The sequence below is a fragment of the Lagopus muta genome, chromosome 7 (genome assembly GCF_023343835.1).
Source record: "Lagopus muta isolate bLagMut1 chromosome 7, bLagMut1 primary, whole genome shotgun sequence".
NCBI lineage: Eukaryota > Metazoa > Chordata > Aves > Galliformes > Phasianidae > Lagopus > Lagopus muta.
In genome coordinates, this window is record NC_064439.1 from 40,743,319 (window position 1) to 40,767,908 (window position 24,590).

A 24,590-nucleotide genomic window follows, 5' to 3' on the forward strand; every position below is an offset into this window, starting at 1 on the left:
GGGGCAGTTATTAAGCTGCACACATTGCTGCTGCTGTGTTATTGTTTGATAACTGTAAATTTGTTGCTGTGATTTGCAGTTTCCAGTTTGTGTGTACGTTTGCCTATATATCCTTTCAAGAAGTCCCAGCTCTCTGTCATTTTCTGTCATTACAAGTGGATGCTTCTCTGTCTCTGGTTGGCTCCTGCCAAGCCTGCCCTCCTTTAATAAAGTTAACGTCAGTGGAGCTTGCCATCTTTGACCATTTTGATACCTTTGGCACAAGGGAAATGCTGTTTCCTCCTTCTGTAAGATTACACTGCATTAAAACTGCTCTGTATGTGAAGATTAGCACACTGCTGGGTATGTTTTTCTCCCCTGCTCTCTTGGAGGAATTACTGCTCCAAAAGGGCACTTGTGAGGGGAGAACTGTGCTGCAGAATGGCCGACGTTGGCTTTGTTCCTTTTGCTCTCTGCAGAATGCCTGCATCTGATAATCAATTGCATCTCCTGCTGTTTGGAGAGGGTGTTCCTGTCCTTGCATCTCACTGAAGATCTCCAGTGCTCTGCACTGAACACTGATGCACTGCTGCAGTTGCTGCTATAGGGGCTCCACTTCATTCTGCTTGCTGGGCAGCAGCACAGATACCAGACTGGATTAGAATAACTTTCATCCCCTTGCATCAGGACTGCATTTACACTCTTGACAACAGTTCTGCCTCAGCGATCTCAGAGATAAGCCTACTGGGTCTCAAGGGTGCTCAGTACACTGAACTCTCTCCTGGGATTGTGCCCGGGAAGGGAGATCAATCTTTCTGGTTGAGTTGCTCGTGAGAATAGCTGCAAGTCAATTATATTCTCAGAATATTTTGTGATATGTGAATCCTTCTGCAAACAAGGACTAGATGATGCTCACACACGTGTTCAATGCAAAAACTTTCAATTACTTTCCTTCTTACCTGCATTTTTTGGCAGGTGTGAAATGAAGCCAGGATGAAGCACTTCAAAAAAGACAGTCTAGATGAAAGGCTAAGCAAGAATTAAAGAAATATTCTTAAACCTAGGTCTGGAACTGGTCTACACTTTCTTGGTAGAAGGAGAAAATCTGAAACAGTCCAGCTTATAGTAAGACCAGAAGCATGTGGTACAGTTATTTGTAATCTGATGATTTTAAAAATCTTTTATCCTGATTATAGGGCTCCTCATCTGATGGAGATCTGACCCATGCTCTGACACAAAGCTTTGAAATCCTCATTGCTCCTGTGTATCCATGCTGTGCTTTCCAGACATAATGTCTAGCTGCAGAGGCAGTAGTCCTCAGACATTCCCAAAGCAGTGGGCAGTTTTGCTTTCACTTTGGCAGAGCTTATGCTATGTCTTTTCTCTGCTGCCTCCCTTTCCCTGTGGGTGGCTGGGGGGGCATCTAACAGCCTCTGGTTTAAGGCTGTCCTCCTGGGAAGCAGTGGAGAGATCTGTGTCTGATGGAGGAAAGTCAGTTTGAAGACTGGGTTGCCATGCTTGTAGGGTACTGCTGAGATCATGTTATGGTGGAAGGTTAAAGTGTGGGGAAGTGAACAAGAGATGGGGTAAAATGGGGATGTGGCAGGACAACTGGGAAGAGCGAGTAGAAAATTCTGTCTCTAAGAGAGGGGTTTCCAAGATATAAAGTTGAGGAGGTCAGAAGAAGAAGAAAAGAGGATGGAAGGACAGGGACAAATAAAGGAAAACATTTTGGTGATACTTGAGGTGGTGGGAACAAGGGACAGTGGTAACCTTATGGAGCTGCTTAAAGGCAGGGTTAGCGAGTGTTAGGAAAATGTTCTGCACAAGAGAAGGGTGGGCACAGCCCCAAGCTGCTAGATTTCAAAGAACATTTGGACAATGCTCTCAGACACTAGGTTTAAGTTTTGGTGGTCCTGCATGGAGCCAGGGGTTGGACGTATTGATTCTTGTTGGTCCCTTCCAACTTGGGATGTTCTGTAAGAGAGAATGTAGATCATCATTGCCTCTTACCTTGAAGTATAGCATTGAGTGCTAAAACAGAATCTGCTTCACTCCTACACAGAATGTGCTCAATTGCTTGATTTTTATGTAACGAGAAGCACTGAAGACTGTGATTCTGTCAGGTGGTAGGTTGAGGGCAGAAACCTCACTGTTAATGATGGAGAGAGGGCAAAGATTCTTTGTACACATGAAGCAGTTTACTGTTATGAAGGTGATAGGGATTGTTGTATCTGAGTATTTTAGTGGCTTTTCGATTTCCATACGTATCTGGAAGGAAGGAGACACTTGAGGGTGGATCCTGGGAATCTTGCAGACCTGAAAATCAAATTTTCACTGACAAGTGTTTCTGTATCTAGATACTTTATAAAATAAGGCTGTAATGAGCCTATGAAGAATACTAAAGAGGGTGGTAGGAAAAACATTTCTTGTTTCTCCTGTCACTGCTTATGGGTCAGCCCAATTGGGTTAGGAAGCAAAGAGACTGTGCAAAGAGCTTTTGATATCTTGGTAATTGGGTTTGGCTGTGGAAAGGCTGTGCTTATCCTTGGGCTGCCCAGTTGCTTTTCTCTTGGCTGCCGACCCTTCCCCACAACTCAGAAGTAGGAGTTCTCCTGATTGGTTGCCAGTCCCTGACTTTTATTTCTATAGACAAACCCTGTTTTTTTTTCCTTCTCTTTTTGCTTATCAGGTGGTTGTGATAATAACAAGGTCCCAGATCTCTCTGCCTTTCTGTAGCTATCTGGGCTACTCGGCTATCTATTTGGAAGTTTATTTTCAGTATTTCTGTGGTTATCTGGGCCACCTTGTACTTGAAATATCTCTGCTGCTTCCTTATTTTTAAACAATTAGCACCACAAAGATGTGGGATTTGTAAAGAAAAACAAAAAATAAGCTTCCCTGCATAGCTGATACCTGAATGACTGCTTATATTGAGCTGGAAGACTACTCTGTGCTGAGTGCATGAAGCGGCCATCCCATGTAAGGGCTGGGATGACAAAGCTGTCAGCAACCATTTGTGCGTCTCACAGACATACACTAGCCATGTGAATATGCAGAACCTGACCTGCTGATCTTTCCTGCTTAGCATTTTAGGTTTGCCCTTGCATTTTCATATTACCACTTTGCAGGGATTTCTGTATTAATCTATCGGTGTTACATTCAGTATTGTGAGCAGTGTGAGCTGGTGGCAATTCCCAGTGAAGGAATGTTATCCTTTAAATCCATCAGTGATGTACCTACTAATATAGTTCAGTAGGTACAAATACTTAATTAGCCTGAACACTGAGCAAAGTCCTGGAAAAATGAATGTAGCTAATGTTGTTTGGGCAATATAGGTCCTTCTTTAAATCAGTGTTTTAATGTGGTTTGCATGTACGACTAAGAACAAAGAATAAAAGATGAGGTGGGTGCTTTTTGTACCAAATAGCAATGTTGTATCTGCCTCACTGAAGAAGCATTATCAGGTTGTTGGGCTGGGTGGAGGAGAATGGCTCTTGCATCTCATGTTGGCTCTCACAAGGCACCTTTTGTCTAAAATTCTATTCTGCGTATAAATGTACACCTTTGCACTTGATCTGTCCCCATTGAAACTGATGGGAGGCTATTTAACGAGAACAGCAGACGGCAGGGCAGGGAATATGTTCAACTCAATAGAATGCAGTGTAGAGTTTTCCCTGTTAAAGTATAAAGCACTATAAAGAGGATTTTCTTTGTATCTGGTGCTGAATGACAAGTAAGGATGTCTCATGTTACTGTGCTATTTCCTAAACCTGTAAAAGCAGCACACTTTGTACTTTGTGCAGTTGGGCAGCGGGCCTCCTTTTCTTCTCCGGAGACACAGTGTTATTGTGATGGTGGTTTCCAGTGGGAAATTCCACACCACCCACCTGGCCATGGACAGACTGGGTGAGAGGAAAGTCCTGTGGTGGAGGTGATTCTCTACGAAACTGCAGCAAGCATCTATCGAGCTATTAGTCATGTACTGTATATTTAGTAACGCTTATGCAAATTTTATATAAATATATATTTACTCACACTCTGTATAAAGCATCATCCAGATCAGGTTTCATGATAATTAGGAAAGTAGCTAATACAAAGGGATACAAAGGTATATCCAGTATAAACTGGCCAAGAAGGTAATTGTGCTAACATATATTTAGCTTTTTTTTTTTTTTTTTTAAAGTTTCTAGGCTAAGCATGGCTAGAAAGTAGACTGTACCTCTTTAAATCAGCCTCCCTTCTTTGTAGCCTTGAATGACTAGAGGGTATTTTTATTCATCCTTAAGCGATGCTTGTTAAAAAGAAGTGAACTAAATGGCGTTTTGGGATGTAGCATTTTCTTTAAATACATTCCTTGTAGGTGGAATAGCACTTTTTTGTGTGTGTGTGCCATAGATGCTCAAGCCCCATTAATGTATCTTTGTGTTCGCTGTTTGTGTGCAAGTTTGTAAGGTGATTGCATCATAATGTGCTGCTGTAAAAAAGAATGCTTGATTTTTTTTAGTGCTTCCTAAAATGCAGAGTGAGATCATGCTGCAAACGCTGGAAATATAGAACTGTGATAATTTGATTGAGAAAAAGCCAGACCACTTCTGAAGTGTTTAAATTCCTTGGATACACAGAGTATTAAAACCTTCAGTAAATGCAGCCTGTATCTTCAAGTACAAAGCATGGGCTTAGCCTCTTATCAGTAAGATTTAAGTCTTGGAGAACCAGATCTTTAAATGTACTGGGATTGTGGGCGAGATCCTACTTAGTGCTTAAAAAATGTTTCCAACATGCACAATATACTTCTGAGAAGTAGCAAAGCATATGGGGCTTGAAAGCTGGTAGAGCAGTGTCTTTGCTGCAGTTCAGAAGAGAGAGATGGTGACTTTGTGTTATGTGAGAACTCTCTGGGCTAAACTAATACATGGTGTAATGTTGTCGAAGTTAGTGTGTATAATTAGTCAAGCAGTCTTCAGGATTAGTTCAGTTTGTAGCAGTTACTTAGAGGATTTTATGCCCATAAGTGTATTTTGAGAGCCAAGTTGGATGTACTTTGTTAGAATTGGACTGTTTATACTTCTGTGTTTATTTGATGGTAGTTTACTTAAATTGCAATGATGCTTCAATATTTGAGACCAATGGGAAATGAGCCTCTGGCATCATAACCAACAGAAGCTGAAGAATTATCAGAGCAGAACCACTTTTCCAATCCCACTGAGAAAACAGAAGCAATATTCTGTAAGCAAGGCAGTGTCTTAGTAATTTTTCTCCACAGGGTTTTCCAGGAACCACAAATGTGTCTTCAGTAATCAGATATGCGCCATTTAGTCCTGAACTCTGCTCAATATGTTATCTGTGTTCAAAAAGGAGATAGTAAAACTTGTTTCTGAGGAAGGAGATGCAGCTTTGATTTGTGTTTTAAGCTCTTCCCTCTAGTGCTTGGGCAGAAGCAAGCTTTGAGGACAGTGTAAGCACAAATTTGAATGTAAGATAGGCTAGAAAAATACCACACATCAAAACAACAAAATAGCCCATCCCAACCCTTCCTTGAAATCTGTTGGAAACATACCATCATCAGACGTATGTAGAATTTCACTATCCATTCACTTGGATATTTTTTTCCCTGCTGAATTAACTACAGTCATTAATATGTTTTTCCAGGTGGTCCCTCACTGACACATACTTCTTCCCAGCTGATTTTATTTAAAATGTGACTTCTGTTTCCCCAGTGTCTAATCAGCTGATGTAATACCTAGTCTACAAAACATCCTTCAGAACAAGGGAGAAAATTCTCCATACTCCTCCCTTGATGAAGTTTCCTGCTCTTCCCTGCCAATTGCTGCCTTTACTCTGAGGATTTCTGTGGGACCAAAAAACGGGGTTATCTAGCAGCTTCCCCTGAAAGTCAGACTGCTGTTTGGCCAGAGTGTGGCCCTCACCCAAAGGTTTCTGTGCTCCACATCTAGCATTAATGATAAAGATTGTACCCCAAATAGCAACTGTTGTGTTGCACAACACAGAAGCATTGCATGGTGTGATTAAAGCAGTTGTTTAAGTGAGTTGGACCGTGGCTCTCCCTGTACTGGTGCTTTTCAGATGAGCTGTACCACCTCCAAAGTAACTTGTGTTGAGCCACAGTCTGGCCTCATCATTCGGTGCTGGTCCCCCGCTGTGGCTGCTCTGGAATCCATCAGTGAAAGAGAGCTCTGTTCCTTCCTGCCTCAAACTTGCTTGATAGTTAAACACTGAGTGCTTCAGACCAGGGCTTGAAATATTGATGTAGGAGAAAGTGCGCAGGCTGCCTTGGTCAAACCCATGCAGGCTTTACTCAGCTGCCTTTGTGCATGGTGGGCCAGTGAGGGAAGTGAAAAGGTCAGCATGACTGGCTGTCTTTTTTGGGGGGAAGTTTCTTACTTTTGACACATCATGTAGGAGATCTGCTGGGATGAGATGACTCATGACTATGAAAGCAATACCCAAATGCCATCATCTGCAGATGATGTCTTGTGCTGTATTGGCTTAAATGGAGCATGGACCCTGCCTACATGCTGTGCGGGAGGGCTGCTCGCACACTCCTGGGGCTCTATGCCCATTGCATGAGACAGTGGTTTCAGTCAAAGCTAATTCATGGCGAACAGAGAAAACCAATGATGCAAATAACATTATTGAGTCTTTTATTGATATTCGTGCATTTTGAGTGGTCTCCCTTTCTCTTTAAATTCCTCCCTCAAGGCCATTTTTCTGTTTATGCCTTAGTGATGTCAAATTTGTGATCTGTGCATTCTTCAGCAATTTTTTGAAAATGAATCTCCTTGATGCACTAGTCTGATACAAACCAATCTCAGCAGCCTTGGGGCTGCATGTGAGCTTTCGGAGCCACAGGGAAAGGGACTCTGCATTCATACCATCTCTTGCACAAAGCCAAGCTGTGCGGGCAGCTCTCCCAGTACACTAACTCCAAGCACAAAAGAGGAGAGAAACAGCTTGCTCTGACACAATGGTAGCAGATTGATAGATTTGGCTTGATTTTATTTGAGTTCTGATAATCTCTGGGGCTGTCACAGTGGCAATGGAAGAATGGGGTCCTCGCTCAGACATGAGAAATCCCTTGGGAAGAGCACAGCCCATGTAGGAACATTTTGGTGCCTCAGTAGCAAGCAGTGCTTTTTGTGTGATGGCTCAGACCACCCGGGTCTTGGAGAAACAGAACAAAGCTACCCTAGCTCTTCTACACGGCTGTGTTTTCCACAGTAGGATTGCCAGCATTAACCCTTCCATAAGCTTCTTTGTGGTTTCTAGGATGGCTAGAGCTTTGGATGTTGAACCACATGAGCCACATGAGAGACCCTGGGACTCTGGAGCTCTGCATTGTTTGTACACATTGAATTCCCTTAATGGCAATCAGTAAAAACGAGCCACTTGGGTCTGGTGATGTTTTATTTTTCTTTACGTGGTTTCTTTTGCTGTGAGAAATGAAGATGTGAACAGCCCATCTGCATTTTTGCAACACCTCCTCTTTTCCTTGATTGTTTTGGTTTGATGGTGTCACTTTGTATGTTTATAATCTTTTCAAATGTTTGTGCCACTCTCTTCTTCCTCTCTATGTTGTTTTTTGTTTTTTTTTTTCAGTTGCTTTCATAGAAGCACAGAATCAAAGAATCGTTTGAGTTGGAAGGGACCGTTGGAGGTCATCTAGTCCAACTCACCTGCAATGAGCAGAGATACCTACAAGCTCCATCAGGTGCTCAGAGCCCTGTCCAGCCTGAACTTGAATGTCATCAGGGATGGCACATCCACCACATCTCTGGGCAACCTGTGCCAGTGCCTCACTGCCCTTAATGTGAAAAACTTCCTTATATCCAATCTAAATCTCCACTCTTTGAGCTTGAAACCATTTCCCCTTTTCCTATCACAACAGACTGTGTTAAAGAGCCTGTCCCCTTCCTTCTTACAAGCCTCTTTAGATATGAAATGGCTGCTCTCAGGTCTCCCCAGAGCCTTCTCTTCTTCAGGCTGAACAGCCCCAGATCTCTCATCCTGTCCTCACAGGGAGTTGTTCCATCCCTGGGATCATCTTTGTGGACCTCCTCTGGATGTGCTCCGACAGGTTCATGTCTCTCTTCTATGATGCATTCCACATCTGGACACAGTGCTCCAGGTGAGGCCTCACCAGTGCAGAGCAGAGGGGCAGGATCACCTCCCTCACTCTGCTTTCCATGCTTCTTTTGATGCAGTCTAGTATACAGTTTGAGCTGTGAGGGCACATTGCTGCCTCATGTCCAGCTTCCCACCCACCAGTACCCTCAGGTCCTTCCAGGGAGGACTGTGCTCCATCCGTACATCCCTCAGCTTGCATTGATAGTGGGGGTTGCTATGACCCAGGTGCAAGACTTGGATTTGTTGAACCTCATGGAGTTCACCTGGGCCCACTGCTCAAACTAGTCTGGGTGGCATCCCATCTCTCAGACTTTAGTTTATTTGGAAGAGCCTGAATACTTTTTTCCCCCTCCTTTGTCACCTTAGGAACATGGATTTTTCTCCTCTTGTGCTTTGCTGTGTGTTTTTTTTTTTTTTTTTTTTTTAATTTTCCATCTGTCAAAGGAAGCACTGTCACCAAGAATAAGAACTATTTATTTATTTTTTATTGTTGTTGTCTCTGGGGAATCTTCTAAAATCACATAATCATAGACTATCCCAAGTTGGAAAGGACCCATAAGGGTCATCTAATCCAATCCCTAGCTCTGCAGAGAACCACCCCCAAATCACACCATATATCTGAGAGTAACAGAGATTGGGTTAAATTAAGAAGTGATACTTTCAAGGCAGATATGTTCCCCGCTGATCTGAAATGAGCTGTCATCCACCAAAGGGAAGGAGGACTATTAATCTCTGTACGGGTTTTACTCTGAGAAGGGAAGAGAAGCCTCTTGTTTAAAACGGCATTTCCCCAAGAAGGGATCCCAGCCGGGCCTGAGGAAAGCTTGAGGAGGAGCTGCTGGGGCCCAGCGCTTCTGCAAGGGGCTGCTTTGTACGGGAAATGCAAGGACGTGCGGTCAGGATGCCTGTCCTGCAGCACCCAGTCGGTACAACCGTTTCTTGCTCAGCTGCCACGCCATAGGAATCTGGTTGTCGTTTGTTGGAAGCACACAATTTTTCTTGCCTTTTCTTTCCTGCAAGTTCACCAGCAGAGCCTGCAGAAAGAGGAGAGAAATAAAAGAAGGGGCAAAAGGAGCGGTGCGAGGTGTGGTTGGTTTCCCCAGCACCTCAAATCGCTCATCTCGGCTCCGCGCAATGGACGTGCGTGGGCCTGCTGTGCCCGGCGGGGCAGGGAGGAACGACAAAAGAAAAATAACATAAAATAAAGGGCATAAGAATAAAGGAAAGAATTGGGAAATATCCTTTTCCCTTCCTTCTCCAGGCACAAAGGGCCGGGGGGGGGCCGCGGGCAGGGAGGGGTTTCCCCGGAGGCGGGGCCACGCCGAGGTGGCCGCCGAGCGGCAGCCGGAGCGGAGCGGGCAGCGGCGGGCGGGAGCCGCCATGGAGCCGGGGGGCAGGCGCGGCCGTGCCGCCGAGGAGGCCTCGCGGCCCGAGGAGGAGGAGGTGGATCCCCGCATCCAGGTGAGGGAGCCCCGGCCGCGCCCTTCCCGCTCGCGGGAAGGACGCGGCGCTATTCGTGAGCGGCTCGGGGCTGCTCTTTGTCGGCGTGCGGCCCCCTGCCCGGTTGCCGTCGGCCGTGACCTTGGCTGCGGAGCGGGGCCGGCACCCCGAAACGCGGGGACGGGAACGGGGTGCGGGAGGAGATGGCGTGCCGTTTTTAGTTTTTGTTTAGGAGAAGCTGTAATGGCAGCTGGCGTTTCCCCTGTGTCAGTGCCGTTCGGGAGGCTTTTTATTCTGTCGCGTTTTCACAGATGAATTTTTTCTCCCCCGAAGCAAACCGCGACCTGCTGCGTGCCGCGGGCACGGCGGGTATTTTTGGGTCTGGCTCCGCGGTTCGTCGCCGCTGGCCGTGAGGAGCCCCGCGGAGTGGGGGAGGGCTCCTCTACTTTTACCTCCAGTACGTGTTTATTCAGAGGATTTAATACCTTTGCTTTTGCTGTTAGAGATCAAAATGTTGGCTCGAAGGCAGGCTTAATAAACATCGTCATCTGTCCCTCTGACTGGCTGTGTTTGAGAGAGGCTTGCCAAAATCTAGAGCACGATGTTTTCCTTGTATCTCCTGTGATCAGACCAATGTGATGCTAATATATTTGGGGGTATCTGTGCAAAGTAGCAGATGCTGGCTACCTTGACGAACAGGACAGAAATTATTGTACTTGACGTTTATTTTTGATTGTGAGCAATAGGCCAGGAAAGGAAATGCACAGCCCTATTAGAATTAAAGCAGTAGAGCTGCTCTGATGATTTTTCTTGTAGGATGCAGAATACAAGACCGGTGGCAAAGTTGTTCAAAGTGCCTCAGGTTTTCCTGTTTTCATTAAATATGTAAGCCACGGCCCTTGTGAGCTTTCTGTGGGGATGCTAACTGACTGTTCTCAGAAACATTTCCCCCAGATTTCTTCAGACACATTCAGCATTTTCTTTCTTTCTTTTTCAGGGGGAGCTGGAAAAGCTCAATCAATCTACAGATGTAATCAATCGGAGGGAGACGGAACTGGAGGTAGGGAATTCATCCTTGCGTTTTCCTTCTGTGCGTGTTTGGGTTTTGTAAGCAACAGAAAGAGGTTTTTGAGCAGGTTCCCTCCTGAACGGTTATCCCAACTGGTTATTTGGCAGCAAGGAACTGATAATAATCTTGAAAGGTGTGAGTGATGCTGACAGTGTGAAAGCCCTAAGTGGAACAGCCAGCCTCCTCCACTGCCAAAACCCTATTTTTAGGATTTGAAACTAAACTAAGACAAGTCCTGTTTTCATGAGTTGCTCCCTTGGGTTTTGGTTCTTGTGATTTTCGGCAATGAAAGTTTGTTTGGTTAAAAGATCTTTGGTATAAAAATGCCTGCCATGATTTATTTAATTTGTAATTTTTTTTTTTAAATTTTATTTATTTATTTATTTATTTATTTATTGCCATTATTTCCCTAACTCAGAAAGTAATGATGGAAAGTTGAAGAACTGAAAGGAAAGACTTTCTACTCAGGGGAAAAAAAAGGGTTTTCTAGGCTGTTTAAAAAAACCAGCAGTATGTTCTGGAGTGGTTGATTTGAGTTTCAGCTTTTCAGCCATTCTTCTGGAAGGCTCAGCACCGTGGATCTAATACTGGCTCAGAATTAATTGGCCCACTTGAGCATTTAAGTTTTCTTTTGTTATCTGCAAAACAAAACATAAAACCTGTGGAAGTCTGGGGTGAAAATATTGTTAGAGGAAAGCTGGCACAATGTTCTACTTTAGATCCTAAATAATTTTGATAACATTGCAGTATTTTGAATACTATATTCAGCTGTTCTATTCAGGTGGACAGGATGCAGCAATCCCTGAGCTTGTTGTGTGGCAGTTTTTCTTCTCTTTATTTTTTTGTTTCTGGCACATAGATCGTGAATTTATTGGCAAATAAATGTGGTGGAACTGAGCACTATTTGTTATGCAAAATTAAACTATATTTCAGCTGTGAAAAGCACTCTTGTGTCACTAGCTTCATTTGAATTTTAGGATAGAGCTTAAAAAAGCAGTATGCTAGTTGATCTGTTTAGGTGCAACAGTACCAATTAAATGCATTCCGACTCCCCTCAGGAGCAGTACTATATATGTATATATGCACGTACTATATATATATATATATATATATATATAAATATATAGCTGTTGGTAGATGCAATTTAAATGGACTTAAGACATTTCTAGAGGAATGTTATTTCTGGTTTTATTTTTTTGCAACATATAAGTCCTTGCTCTTATACTGCAGACTGAAAAGGCTCCTTGCCAGAGCTCTTTTATAGGAGAAATCCACAGTTGGGAAGGAGGAGCAGAGACTTTGAAACAGTGATGCCAGTTCCCAAATCTGTGAATGCTGCTGAAGAACATGGCCTTTTGGAGAGCCATGCTGAATTTGCCTTTGAATTTTTGACTGCTCCTTGCTGCTTGCCCCTCGTGTTGCCCATTTCTTGTTTGTATTGTTGCTGCTATTGCAAAATGGTTCATTAGATTATGTGCTTTATTTTCCTTCCAAACAATGGAGTTATATTTATCCTGTGCTTCCGTTACTGAAAATACAAAGCGACTAATGTAGTCGTTGACTTTATAATAGTTGATGTTAATGGGAACACAGCATCATTAGGCTATTGACATTAGAGGAAGCTGATACAGAACATCTCATGGTATTGCCTTGTGGTCCCTTCATTCCCACTGTTGAATATTTCTTGGATGATCTGAAAAAGCAAATGGAGGGTTTGAAGGGAAGGTACATTTCTTTGAAGGAAGTTCAGGAAAAAACCCCTCATGTTTTCGTGACTTGAGGTACTCTCTAATAAGCAGGAAAAGTAACCTTGTGGCATCTAAATTCTGAGTCTGCTTTGGACTTCCTGCAGCTTTGCACAGCCTCTCCAGCTGGATTGCTGTGCGTGCCTGCTCTTTCCAGATCCCAGTAACAGGAAAAATGCTGTAGGCATGATGTGTTTGTAAATCCCATGCTTTCGTTCTCACTGTGCCTCAGGTCTACATCTGCAAAATGGTCATATTTACCCAATAGAAATATTCTGGGGCTAACATCAGTCAATGCTTCTAAGATTGTGACATTGCACACTCCCTGTGCAGCCAAAGGCATGTCAGTGTTTTAATGATGTCTAAGATATCGAAGTTGGCTGCTCACAGAGGTGACGGAATGAAGGATCCTGTTTAAAGTTGATAGCTTACCTTCTTAAAACAAATAAAAATTAAGAAAAACCCAACAACCTGCACCCAAACCACCTTGTCAGAGCTGTGATTTTACACGCATGGCATGACTTGAGGAGAAATGTTGAAGTTGGCTAAATCTATTCTTTTTGGTATGAGCACTCATTTTTCGCTATTTTGGCCTATCCCACAAAAAGCTGAAGGAATATCCTGACCTTAAGGTGCTCACAGACTATCCAGGACCTGCAGAGCTGATAAAGGACACTGAGTGGCTGGTAGTTGTGTTCCCTTAATGTATTGCCTGTTAATGAATCTTTGGCTTCATTTGAAACCCGTCAATCCACTCTTACTAAGTGCAGCACTGAGCGTTACTGACACAACAAAGGGATGATAAAGGCCCTCCAGAGAATTGAACACTTGGCTTTCCCCGTGTCCCTGCTTGTGTCTGAAGAGGAGTTGGAAACATCTTGCAGTGGAGATAGAAGCAGGTTTTGACCAAATGCAAGTTAGAGCAGCACCTTGCTATTCCAGTATTCTTCCTGTTTACTGGAAATACATCTGCATGGGAACTCCCATCAGGAGCTGGAAATGCACTTAGCAAATGTGCACGACGTGCCCATCCATCTAACCCCTACATACTGTTGACCAGCTCCTAGAAGCGCAATTCAGCTGCAGCAGATCCATCGAGGGAACCTCTGGCAGCGTTGCAGGGGGAAAAATGCAGCACATACCATTAAAATTACCAGTGGAATCTCAGCAATCCCAATGTGGTTTTTCTTAGAGCTTTTGTGTTGCTGGAACTTCAAGCCTGCTAGTGTTTGTTAAGGGACAATGATTGCACACAAAAAGTAGAGCTAAGCAGTGCTGCTTTCAGCCATGCTTGTTTAAGTGTGACTTGTCTAGGATCCTTCTTATCTGCTCGTCTAGATTCTCTAGTCCCAGTCTGCAAGGCTTCGTGCTCCTTTTAGTCCTGCAGTTGTCCTAAAGGTTACTCTGGGTTCGTGTTGAACAGAGTCACAGAAAAGGACTGTGTCTGCCGTGATGCTCTCGCTTGTGAGCTCTGTCAGCATGGGAACCCCTTGCAGAAGGGGAAGGGCTGTCCTTTCCACTTCCCCCTTAATATACTTGGTTTATGGGGCTGAAACTTCATATTTTGACCATGTCCCATGAAAGAATTTTATTGACTTTTTTTTTTTTTTTTAAAGATCCACCTCCAGGTTTTAGAAGAGTGGCCTGTCAGCATCAGGAATCTCATTCTGTGCATGCTTGAATGGGCTGGGGAAATTTATCTGTAGGGCCATCAGTCACCCCATGCAGTGTTTTCCAGCATCCTGGCAAAGAGTGTTCAGCAGAAGGAGGAGCAGCTCAGCAGCCCTTCTTCCTGCTGTCTTTGGGAGCAGGATATACATGTGTGATGGATTTGTCCAGCATCAAGAGCTCTTTCCCTGTCTGTATTATCTGTTTGTTTCCATAGGAAATGATTTCTACATGGGGATTGGTGTTAGAGTAGTTATTTTGCCTTCTGCTTTTGTCTGTGGATGAGTAAGGAAGGGCTTCTTCCTTTACTCCTAGTGGTAGGAGCAAATGCCTGCCTGCCTGCATTTGCTGTGTGTGTAGTGGGACAGCATACTTGCTCCCACCCCTGCACACTGCTGGTTCTGACCCCCATGTAAACTCTGTAACAGAGGAAGGCAGGGAGGAATGCTGCCTCCCTCCTGGAAGCATGAAGCTTGTATCTGGAGAATCCTCATTGCCTGTGCACCTCCAGGCTGGTTTAATGGGTTGTCAGAGGTTCTGCACACCAAATTGTCAGGATGGGCATAGGGCAGCCTTTGTAAATGAAATAAAGATGTGCTTGATACTAAGATGCTTCACACACAGTTGATGTGCTAGGTTTATTTTAAGAAGAAAATTGTTTGAGAAGACATGCTTCTTTTGATGGGCTGAAATAGTGATTTGTCTGTCATCTGGCTTCTAATACCAGCTCTTCAGTGTTGCTCATCAGAAAGGAAAAATGAGCGTGCTGTATTCTCCAGCAGATGCAGGTTAAGTGCAAAACTTCATGCCTTTCCACATTTTGTAACAAAAAAGCAAAATGGGTGTAGAGGTCTGGCATGCCCCGTACAGCCTTGCTTGGAAAATCTATCGTGAGAGAAAAGTGCTAAGGATTTTCAGGAGGAAAGGTGACAGAAGTGGAGCTTGAACAGGCCTAGAAGAAGATGCTGAAAAGTAAGTTGCTGCTCTTAACCTGATGTACCAAGTGCTGCACCCACTGGAGTGTGTGTAGCAACCGCCTGTGGAGTGAGAGTCTAGTTAGGAAGGCTGTAACTTTAATGGAAGGTTTGAGGACTGCTTTTTTTGCATATTGCAACAGGTGTGGAGGGTAAAGTGTCTTAATCAGCTTGTGCCAGCTTTGGAAAGGTTTCTCTTTGTCTCATGGAAACAGCTATAAAGGAGAAAGTGTTGGAAACATTAGTTTGCCAGTTGGCTTTTAATATTGCCTATCTGCTGAAGTTGGTGCTGTGTTTTTTGTAAAAGTGACCACAGAAGATTTTGAGAAAAAAGAGGAGGAAAATGGACTTTTGAAGTACTGCTTGGTGTTTGAGATGCCTTTTGTCAGCTGTATTGCTTTGGTTACACTTTATGTGGTTTGTATATGTATCCCATACAACGGTGAGAAAAACAAACCCATGATTGTTTGTTATTTCTTTTTTTTCCAAAAATGCCCAGAAATGGTGTGACTGATTCACAAGATTTGTACCTAAGCTGTGCTCTTGCTTCCTGTGCCAGCTAGCCTTTGTGCTGGGAAGCCATCCTTGTCAAGGAACTGAAGTACAGAAGCTAGAAGCTGAGGATTGTGCTAGAAAAGTTGCACAACATATGCTGGGCCGTCTTGGTGCTGCTAACAGCAGGGAATTGCAGGAGTTGTCTTTTTTTTCTTTCTCCAGTATCTGTGGTGCTGGGCGACGGTCTGAGCATAGCAAGTCTGGCAGTTCAGCAGTAACACTCACAGGGTGCTCATCACCCTGTGGGACTTGATGAGCAGCATGAGGATGGGCTGGTGTCTGCCTAGCACGGCTGGAAGGTTTCACCAGCGCTTGGAACCATGGAGAAACTGCGTCACCATGCTGGTGGTGAGCTCTTACATTTTTGGAGTGAGTGTTTATAGAATCGTGGAATGGCTTAGGTTGGAAGGGACCGTAAAGCCCATGCATTGCCAACCCCCTGCTGTGGGCAGGGCTGCCACCCACAGGATCAGGCTGCCCATGGCCCTGTCTAACCTGGCCATGAGTGCCTCCAGGGATGGGGCACCACAGCTTCTCTGTCTGGGGTGCTTATGGCCCTTCACATGAAGAGTAAAACCAGCTGCAATGGCTTTATTTCTTATTTAAACTTCTCTGGGGTGCCTGCCAGTCATCAAGACCACGAGAGTTGAACTGGTGGGGACTAGGTAGGCTGGCAGTGGTGAATGCACTGAGATGTGAGGAGCTCATGTGGCAGTGTGGATGTGTAACATGGCACCCATTTGCTCTTGGTAGCGTAGCTAGAGCTTCAGGACAATAAAAGCAGGGTGCCCGGTGCAGAAGTGCTTAAAGGTTTACAAGTCCTGGGTACTTCAGGTGCCACTTAGAGGATGAGTTACAGTATAGTAATTTGTATGCAGTGGTGGGAGGTTCATGGATCCAGAAGTTGCACTATCCTTGGTATTTTTTGGTTTGGTTTTGCTCTTTCCTTTTCGTCTTGGATAAGCATATATGTAATAGTTACAGAAGTGTATTTGGGGTAGGTCCCTAAGCACAGATTTGCTAGTGATAATACAAAATTGCTGTTGTCAGATTTCTTTGTTCCAAGTGCTTATCTTACCAACGTGGGAACTGAATTTTTTGATGATGTGCTGCATAGGGGCTGCTTATTTTTTTTTAACTTGATGCATTTATGTTTGTTTTTCCTTTATTCGTTTTCCACACCTGGTATCCAGATGCACAGCTTGCACAAGTTGAAAACCAAACCTTCAGGTGCAGTCATTTAGGAGTGATCTTTTTTATTGTATTGTTTCATTTATTTGAAAATGACTGTTTGTTCAATGTACTGCAGTACTTGGTGCTTTTCTCACATCATGCTTGCTGTCTTATGGTTTCTTGCAAAATTCATTTGAAACAGCAAACCATGTATTGCCCAGTACTTTAATTGGAAGCACTCAACCTCTTCTACTGAGGAACTCATTGACTCTGTACTTACTGTTTGAATGATACGCTTCATCCTTTCACTTCATCACTTCATCCTTGGATTACTGACTGGATTCAAGTTTTTACAATAATAAATCTGTTTTGGCTCTGCTACTCACATGAGAATTTCCTTAAAATAGATTGGAGCACCTTAAAAAAGAAACCTTTTTTGCACCACAAAAAATACTACTGATGCTGTTTAAGGTTTTAAATAACCTTGAAAAGGACCCAAATCAGCTTTTACTGAAGTATGTTTCCTTTTTTGTGAAACTAATGTGCTGGTGCAGACCTTTCCACTTCTGTGAGCGTAGTCATAGGCTCCAAAGTATATTAATTCTTTCAATGAATAAATAGTTATGCATTCTAGAAATCCTCAGCAGTACTGATGAAAATCTCCTGAATTAGAGTACATCTTCAAACCAGCTGCTTCCTGATTTATCAGCATGTCCCTCAAGCAGGTTGCCTAAATCCTGGTCTCTAATTAGAATTACAAGGTTTGTCAGTAGCTCACATGGCCCTTCCTCTCAGTCTCTTTAAACCCTGGGCCAGGTCTCAGTCTATGTTTGCATCTCTCTGCAACATTGCCATTGATTTACAGCCTGAGTTGGATACTGAGATTGAAATCAGGATTGCTCTGCTTAATGGTGTGGAAGTTTCAGTGGAGCAGAAAAGAAAATCTAACCTCTACGGCTAATCACATAGAGGGCAACTCTTCTCACATGGAAGAAGTTGGAATTTATGGTTCTTACATAAAACAAATAACAATCAAATGGAAAGTTAAGCCTATGTCAAATGGTACAAACCTCTTCTGAAAAGACGGGTTTTAATGATGGATGATCTTTCGTCAGTGACCTGGAAGTTTTTTGTCTCTCTCAAAGTGTTTACAAAATGGAAAGAGGGGCTGACTTGAAAATACACCACTGCCATGTAGGAAGAGTCTGATTCTTCCTCCTACAGAAACCAAATCCTGTCTGTCCTCATCTGCACTGTGAAGTGGTGCCTCTACTGATGACGCTTATTGGGGTGGGACGTGTGCTGAAGTGTAGGAGATGCCAGCCCTGTTTGAGTGTCAGCTTGGTGTGGGATTAGGCCTGCCTGCTAGCCCAGCTTGGTTAGTGAAAGGAGAGGCACATGCAGTGAGTAGGATGCTAGATTTTGTGTTGAAAATCTCAAGTAAATATCCAGCTATCGAAATTGATGAAGCAAGACCAAGGAGCCTTCTGGCAAGTGTCCTTTGGAAAGTTTGAGGAGTCGATGGAAATGTGAAGTCGTGGCTTGAACCAGTGATTGAGCATCTGGTGGGAAGGCAGGGCCAGCCCTGGTGTATACAGTACAGCTGAGTGACCAGGTGTGGAGCTAGGATCCACCCCTTCCCAGACCTCATTTAAGGGTTGGCTGTAGAAGTGAGGGTATCTCAAGTAGGCAGGGATATCCAGTGAGGCCTTACAAGGGTAAGCAGGCTTTTTCCTATGTTTCTTTGTCCACAGCTGCTGTATTGGAGCAAATACTCACTTGCTGCAGCCTGGGGCTTTTCTACCTTGTTATCATTGCTGTGCTTTCCATTGTGTTATAGCATTACAGAGGACAAACTTGAATTTTTGTAACTCTACCTGTGCTCCTGAACCACTGTGAACAATAAGGCAGTGGAGCAGATGAGATGTTTGCCACCTAGCTGTCTCTCAGAAGTGGTTACGTTGCTGTTTGCCTCCCCTTGAATATTCTCCTAGCTCTTCCTCTCTGAGAAATTAACTGGCATAGGCAAGCTTTGTATAAAGCTGCCTCTGGAAGACAAACATTTGCTGCCCAGGATCCCAGCATTACAATCCAGTACTGGGTTCTTCTTGTTACCTCTACTGAGCAATTCTGCTTAGCCCAAATTTCAAAACTGTTTTGAATGTGTTGGCTTGCATGCGGGTCCAAAGAGCGACCTGAAGGTAGGAAACCAGAAATTAAACTTTAAAGCTCTAATCTTTATTCTTTTTTCTTCCCTTTTTCCCCCTTTGCAACGTTTTGAAGGATGCACGCCAGAAGTTCCGCTCTGTGCTGGTTGAAGCAACGGTAAAACTGGATGAACTGTTAAAGAAGATTGGGAAAGCTGTAGAAGATTCTAAACCTTACTGGGAAGCTCGGAGGGTGGCCAGGCAGGTAAGAACTTTCTCCCTTATAAGCTTATGCTAGAAAGCACATAGTGACAGCATCACTTCCCTGCTATTAATAACATCATAAGTGTATGCTCTCGGCTGACGCTGGTTTTTGTCTTGGGTTGCATGTCAGCCATGTGAAGCAATGGCAAAGTGTGCTGCTGCTTCATAGTCACAGCTGCACATGTTCTTCAGTCCAGCAGCAGCTACAACAGACAAGAGCTATGAATAGCAAAAGGACCGGTGCTGTTCTATTCTCATTACCAATGGCCTTTCAGAGCCTTCCTCTTGACAGTTGTAATTGTTTGAAAACACAGTGTATGCCTTGTGTGTCTGCTTTTTCATCTTAAAGCAAAATAATGAACAGATAAAAGGCTGCAAATCAAGGCTGCTGGTGAAAAGGCTCAAGTGGACAAACCTGGAGAGGCCTGCAGGGTTTGGTGCTGATGAGGTTGTACTGAAGCAGGATCATGCTCATTGCAGGTCTAAAATTTGTTGGTATTGGTAGAAGTTGAGCTTTGCTTTTTGTATGATCATGTGGAACTTACCAGCCTCACTCCAAGTGCCAAAGCTGACTTTATTATTGATAAACTCCAGAAATTGTTGTTGGTGTTGTTTTTTTCTTTGTTGAAAAGTCCATTTGCGGCTGAGGTGGGCAAGGATGAGGAGTGAAGGTAAGGATGTGATCCACTGGCTGCAAGGAAAACAAGAAAGCTTTTGAGATGTCAGGCAGCTTTTTCACCTTACAGGAGAATCAGCAGTGAGTTGAGCATGTGGTGGCTTAGGGAGTGCTTCTGCTTAGTGTCTGTGGTGGGTTCTGTTGGTATTGAGCCATTGTCTGAGTGAGTGGAGATGTGTGGGGATTATTAAACTTAATCATTGAGAGTAGAAACAGCATAGTAAATAAGTAACCTCCACTTCTGAACACAGTGTGGTGTCTGCTGCTCTGTAGCTGCTCTGAAAGCAATCCAATCACAGGGACTGTGGTGTATGGTAGGGGCAAACCAGTCGTGACCTAGAGAAGGAGAGGAAGTTAGTAATAAAATAACATGAACAGTCAGCTCCTTAATCTTGTGCTAACTAATGTGCCTAACAATAATAAATAAATAAAAAGGCCTTGCCTCAAATGCAATCCCATACTTCTCTTACTATAAACAGCTATAGAATAAGTGCAGAATGCATAGGATTTCAGGAGTTATGCTTGGACAAGTCAATGATGAAAACATGTACTTTTGCAGTACCAAAAACTCAGATGGCTTTGAGGATTGTAACATCATGCACTGGAGAGCAGTGAACTTTGTCCTCTGTCCTGAAGCTGACAAAAGATTATGTCCTGAAATGGAATTTCTTTATCCTATGTCTTTGCTGCAACCAAAATCCATTCAGTTGTAATTGTTCAAAGGTACTCTGTGAGAACTCTAAAAAAAAAAAAAACCAAACTGCTTGAAGTCCTGGGATTTGCAAAATTGTTCCTATTATATTGGGCTTGTTGGGAAATACCATAATTTTTCTCCAGATTCATTTTATCATTAACTGGGTTTAAATGCTACTTATCCCAGATCTGCTAATTGGCTACACAAATCTTTTAATTCCTTAATACTTGACAGCATAACCCTTTTTTTCTTTTAGCAGAGATTCCCCTTCTTACCATTCATTTGATTTTCCTCTTCTTTGTGTACTGAGTCATGGAACAGAGCTTCCTCTCTGTATCTGCTCAGGAGAAGCTGGAAGGTTGTCTCTGGTTATCTTTTGGCTCCTTGTCTAGCATCAGTATTGAAATATGAAATATTAAGGGAAGGAGGAATGTTAGTGTTGTGAACAGAGCATGCGTCTGGAAAAGGGAGATAGGAAAAAGATTGATGTCAGTGTCAGTAAGGCATCTGCCCAAAGAGTTTTTCTAGTCTTCATTTAGTCTGGAAAACTTCAGTTTAATTGGGAACAAATTTCCTATATAAAGCAGGATAGGGTATGAAACTAAAGGAAAGTACCAGAATATTAATGTGTACAGGTGCCAGCCCAACATCTTTCTTTTACACTTCGATTTCTGAAGTTTTAGAGAAACTGTGGGAATAGCTTTCTCTTTCCATTTGAGTTTAGAAAAAACATTGAGCTTATGAAGCTTCTTTTCTATCTTCTGTCTTTTCAGCTATTCTGGAGCTAGTACACTACTTCTGAAAATGTAGGCACAAGGCTCTCAGTGGTTGAAAGAGCTTAATTAAACAATAAGTGACAGTGCATAACTGTGCAGAAGAGAAAGGGAAGTGTAAATTCTTGTTCTCTGCAAAGGGAAGTAAAAATATGATCTATAAATTGAAGTCTGCTGGAAACAAGGAGCTGAGTGATTAAAGAAACCTAGCTTGGAAGAAGTGCAGGAGTTGTCCAGTGTTATTTAAGATGCCAGTTGTGTAGGGCAAGTTAGCTTATAAAGGTATAAAAGCTGTATTTAATCATAAAAAAGAGTGTGCTTTCACATTGCACCAGCATGATTCTCTTGTGGAGATAATTCTTATTAAGATGAAATGCAATAAAATGGGACAAGGGATTGATGTAGGGTCAGCAAAAAACAGGTCCCCGATTCAAATACACTGCGGAGAAGCTTTAGGACCGTGAATCATTTTGTCTCCTCACCCTTATCCTCATCTTGTGCAATCCTGTGTTGGCAGAAGATGGTGAATTCAAAACAAATGAATCCTCCTATGCAAGAGTCCTGTAGCATCTTGTTTGTGTAATGTATGCCAAGAGAATTTCAGCTTGGTCTATTTTGGAGCGAAACTGCGCTCTAACAGAACAATGGTGACTTAGTGCTTGAGAGCTTTGTCCTCAAAGTGGTGGCACAGGGAATCGCAGTGCTGCCCATTAACACCAAAGCATTGATATTCAGCTTTTACTAAGCAAGCTTTTACTGCAAGCAAAAGCAAGATAATGCTCTTGACCCTGCAGGTTTTGTGCCACTTGTGCAAAGACAACTTCGTTGTGGTTCCTTATTTGGTATTGCAGTGAGCTTTTTGGTTCACTGTGGGGATAGAGCTTTTTGATTCACATTAGTTGCTTAATTGAATTTGAATATGTCTTTGCAAGGAGTTTAGTTTATTATTTTTGCGGTTGGCATATTCTCTTTTTTCATGTTGTTGTCTTTGACTTACACCATAATGCTCATGTTCAGTGGAGGAACCTTGACATATAACTGGGGCCTGTGTATGTGTGCAAGCAATGATCACATTGCAGCAATCTGAAGTTCCCCTAATTCAGAAAGTGTTGGGAAGACTGTTTTTGTTTCTTTGTTTTTTTTTTTTTTTGCTTGGCAATCTGCATTTCTGTGACTAGTCTGAAAATATTACTTTTTTTGCCCAACGGTAATGGGAAAGAAGAAGGGCATTACCAGGAAACATTAGTAATATAAACAAGAGGATAGGTCCTGAGCCTCTGAGGTAAGAAGTGTCCTAAGCCACTGTTGACTTAGCATTTTGAGGGGTTGGGACTGCAAAGCTCCTATGCAATAGTATCCGAGAAGGCAATGAGAGTTTGAGAAGTGTTACCTCATCAGTGGCAGCATGCTCTGCGACAGGATGCTGTGCAAAAGCAAGTGTGGTCTATTGCATAAACCATTGGGCTATTCAGAGTCAATTTGGTACTGCTGCATGGCTTAGAGAAATTACTTCATCTTTCCCTTAGATCCCATGTGAAACAGAGCTGTCAGGCTGCTGTGAAGCTGAGTTCATTAAAGGAAGTGAAAGCACTTTGGGGTCATAGGGTAAAAGGTGCCTTTAAAACACTGCTGTTAGTACGTCATCACTCGTGAACCCAGAGACAAAGCAAACAGGAGAACTTTTCTGCTTTGCTTCTGATGGGGGAAAAAAAGATCTGATAAAAACATATTCCCTCACCCCCATAAGTATGGAAATCCATGTATTTGTAGTGACCCTAGTCAGAATGAAAGGAGTGTTAAAAGCAACACTTGCGTGTGTTGCTTTTAAGCAAGACTTTTTGCTGTTACTGAGCTCTGTTTGTGAAGTGAGAGGTTATGTTTTAGTCCCCAGTACTGGCTCACATGGGAGTAGGTGTGGATGCTTTGCTCAGCTTTAGTACTGACTCTGTTTGGGAGGGTTGTGGTTATGCTTGGTGATATTCCCCATGCTCCCTTCCCTGTTTAGCTTTTATAAAAAGGGCATTAGAAAACCTGATTCAGACAAAAAGAGGTGAAATATCAATGCTAGGCTATATCTGTACATTTCTTCGTCCAAGGATCCATCTCTAACAGGTGTTCAGAAAGCAGTAATACACTGAAGGATATAAGTATTTTCATCTCTCTTGGGTTACCTGCACTGATTCTGCTTTACAGCTAGTTACGTTTTTCATGTTGTTGGTGTACTTCCTTAACAAAAACGAAACAAAACTTTTCTATCACAGAAAGCTTGGAAAAATGTGCTGAAATCAGCATTTACAATGTTGTTTTTCCTGCTGCAGGCTGGGTGTACCAAAAATTAAATAGTTTGGATGGATAAATGGATTGTGCACAGCAGGGACAGATTTCTTCCTCTCTGCAGCTCTTTGTATGTAGTCCAGCATCTTCTCCTCACTTCTACTACCTTTTAGATAGGGACAGAAGTACCCTTTCAGTCTTGTTTAAGTCCACTATAAAATATTACATCAGTTTGAAGAAGTCAGCTGGCAGGGTTAGTAATCATTAAGGGTGAGCTTTCAGATAGTCATACCTCGAGTCTCTATTCAACCTGTCTTCACTAAACGTTGGGGAACCTAGTTACTACTGAGCAATCATTTCTTCTTTCAAATATGATTTTGGTTAGATTTGAGTGATAGGATCAAAAGTTCATAGTGGGCACCAGTAGACCAAGTGGGAACATAGGAGTCAACTTGATCAGCTGTACCTACTGAAGGGTTTAGAGTCTTGTCTCTCACCTCTGAGTAGAGCCAATAAGGGCCCAAGTGATTAGCTTAGCTGCATTTGAAAAGCCTTCTAAAATACATCTCTCTTCCTTGGATGCAGAGGGGAGTGTAGGCATCTCATCTCCGATTGCTTGGCCTCTGAACAATCATCAGCAGAATCCTGCAATGAGCGATTGTACAGATCTTAAATCCAAAGTGAATTAGGATGAAAAGTAGCAGCTGTAATCTTGCAGAACTGAAACTGAAGAGTAACTTCACCATTTGATGGTGAAGGTGGGAAGGGTGTAAACAGGTAAGAGCACACTTACCTTGCTGGAAGGCTTCCTCAGCTGATGGTGCTGATACTGTTCTATGCAGAAGATTGCAGTGCCTATAAATGAACACATCTTTCCAAAGTGACAACCGATCTTGGTTTCTAGGTGTTCAGCTGGAGATGTCTGAAAGCAGTATGGTTCTACAGATGGTAACTCGCTTATCTCTGCAGATGAAGGCTTTTTATGTAGACATAACTTGGAGGTTCAAAACT

At 43.1% G+C, this 24,590-nt stretch overlaps 2 protein-coding genes across 3 annotated transcripts in view; both read left to right on the forward strand.

The window, feature by feature from the left end:
* METTL6 (methyltransferase 6, methylcytidine) overlaps positions 1-19,083 on the forward strand; it is a 42,545-nt gene extending 23,462 nt beyond the window's left edge. Inside the window, exons 8-9 of one of the 2 annotated variants that reach the window (XR_007378328.1) lie at positions 10,565-10,627; positions 19,035-19,083. The gene's annotated coding sequence lies outside the window, so the exon portion shown is untranslated. Of the gene's footprint in view, positions 1-458; positions 1,541-10,564; positions 10,628-19,034 lie in introns of those variants that run through there. The other variant, XR_007378327.1, reaches the window with a different exon arrangement.
* Positions 9,451-24,590, forward strand: part of SH3BP5 (SH3 domain binding protein 5) — a 41,275-nt gene continuing 26,135 nt past the window's right edge. Inside the window, exons 1-3 of the mRNA XM_048951872.1 lie at positions 9,451-9,588; positions 10,565-10,627; positions 19,035-19,163. Coding sequence (XP_048807829.1) covers positions 9,508-9,588; positions 10,565-10,627; positions 19,035-19,163 — 273 coding nt within the window. The 5' untranslated portion in view covers positions 9,451-9,507. The remainder of the gene's footprint in view (positions 9,589-10,564; positions 10,628-19,034; positions 19,164-24,590) is intronic.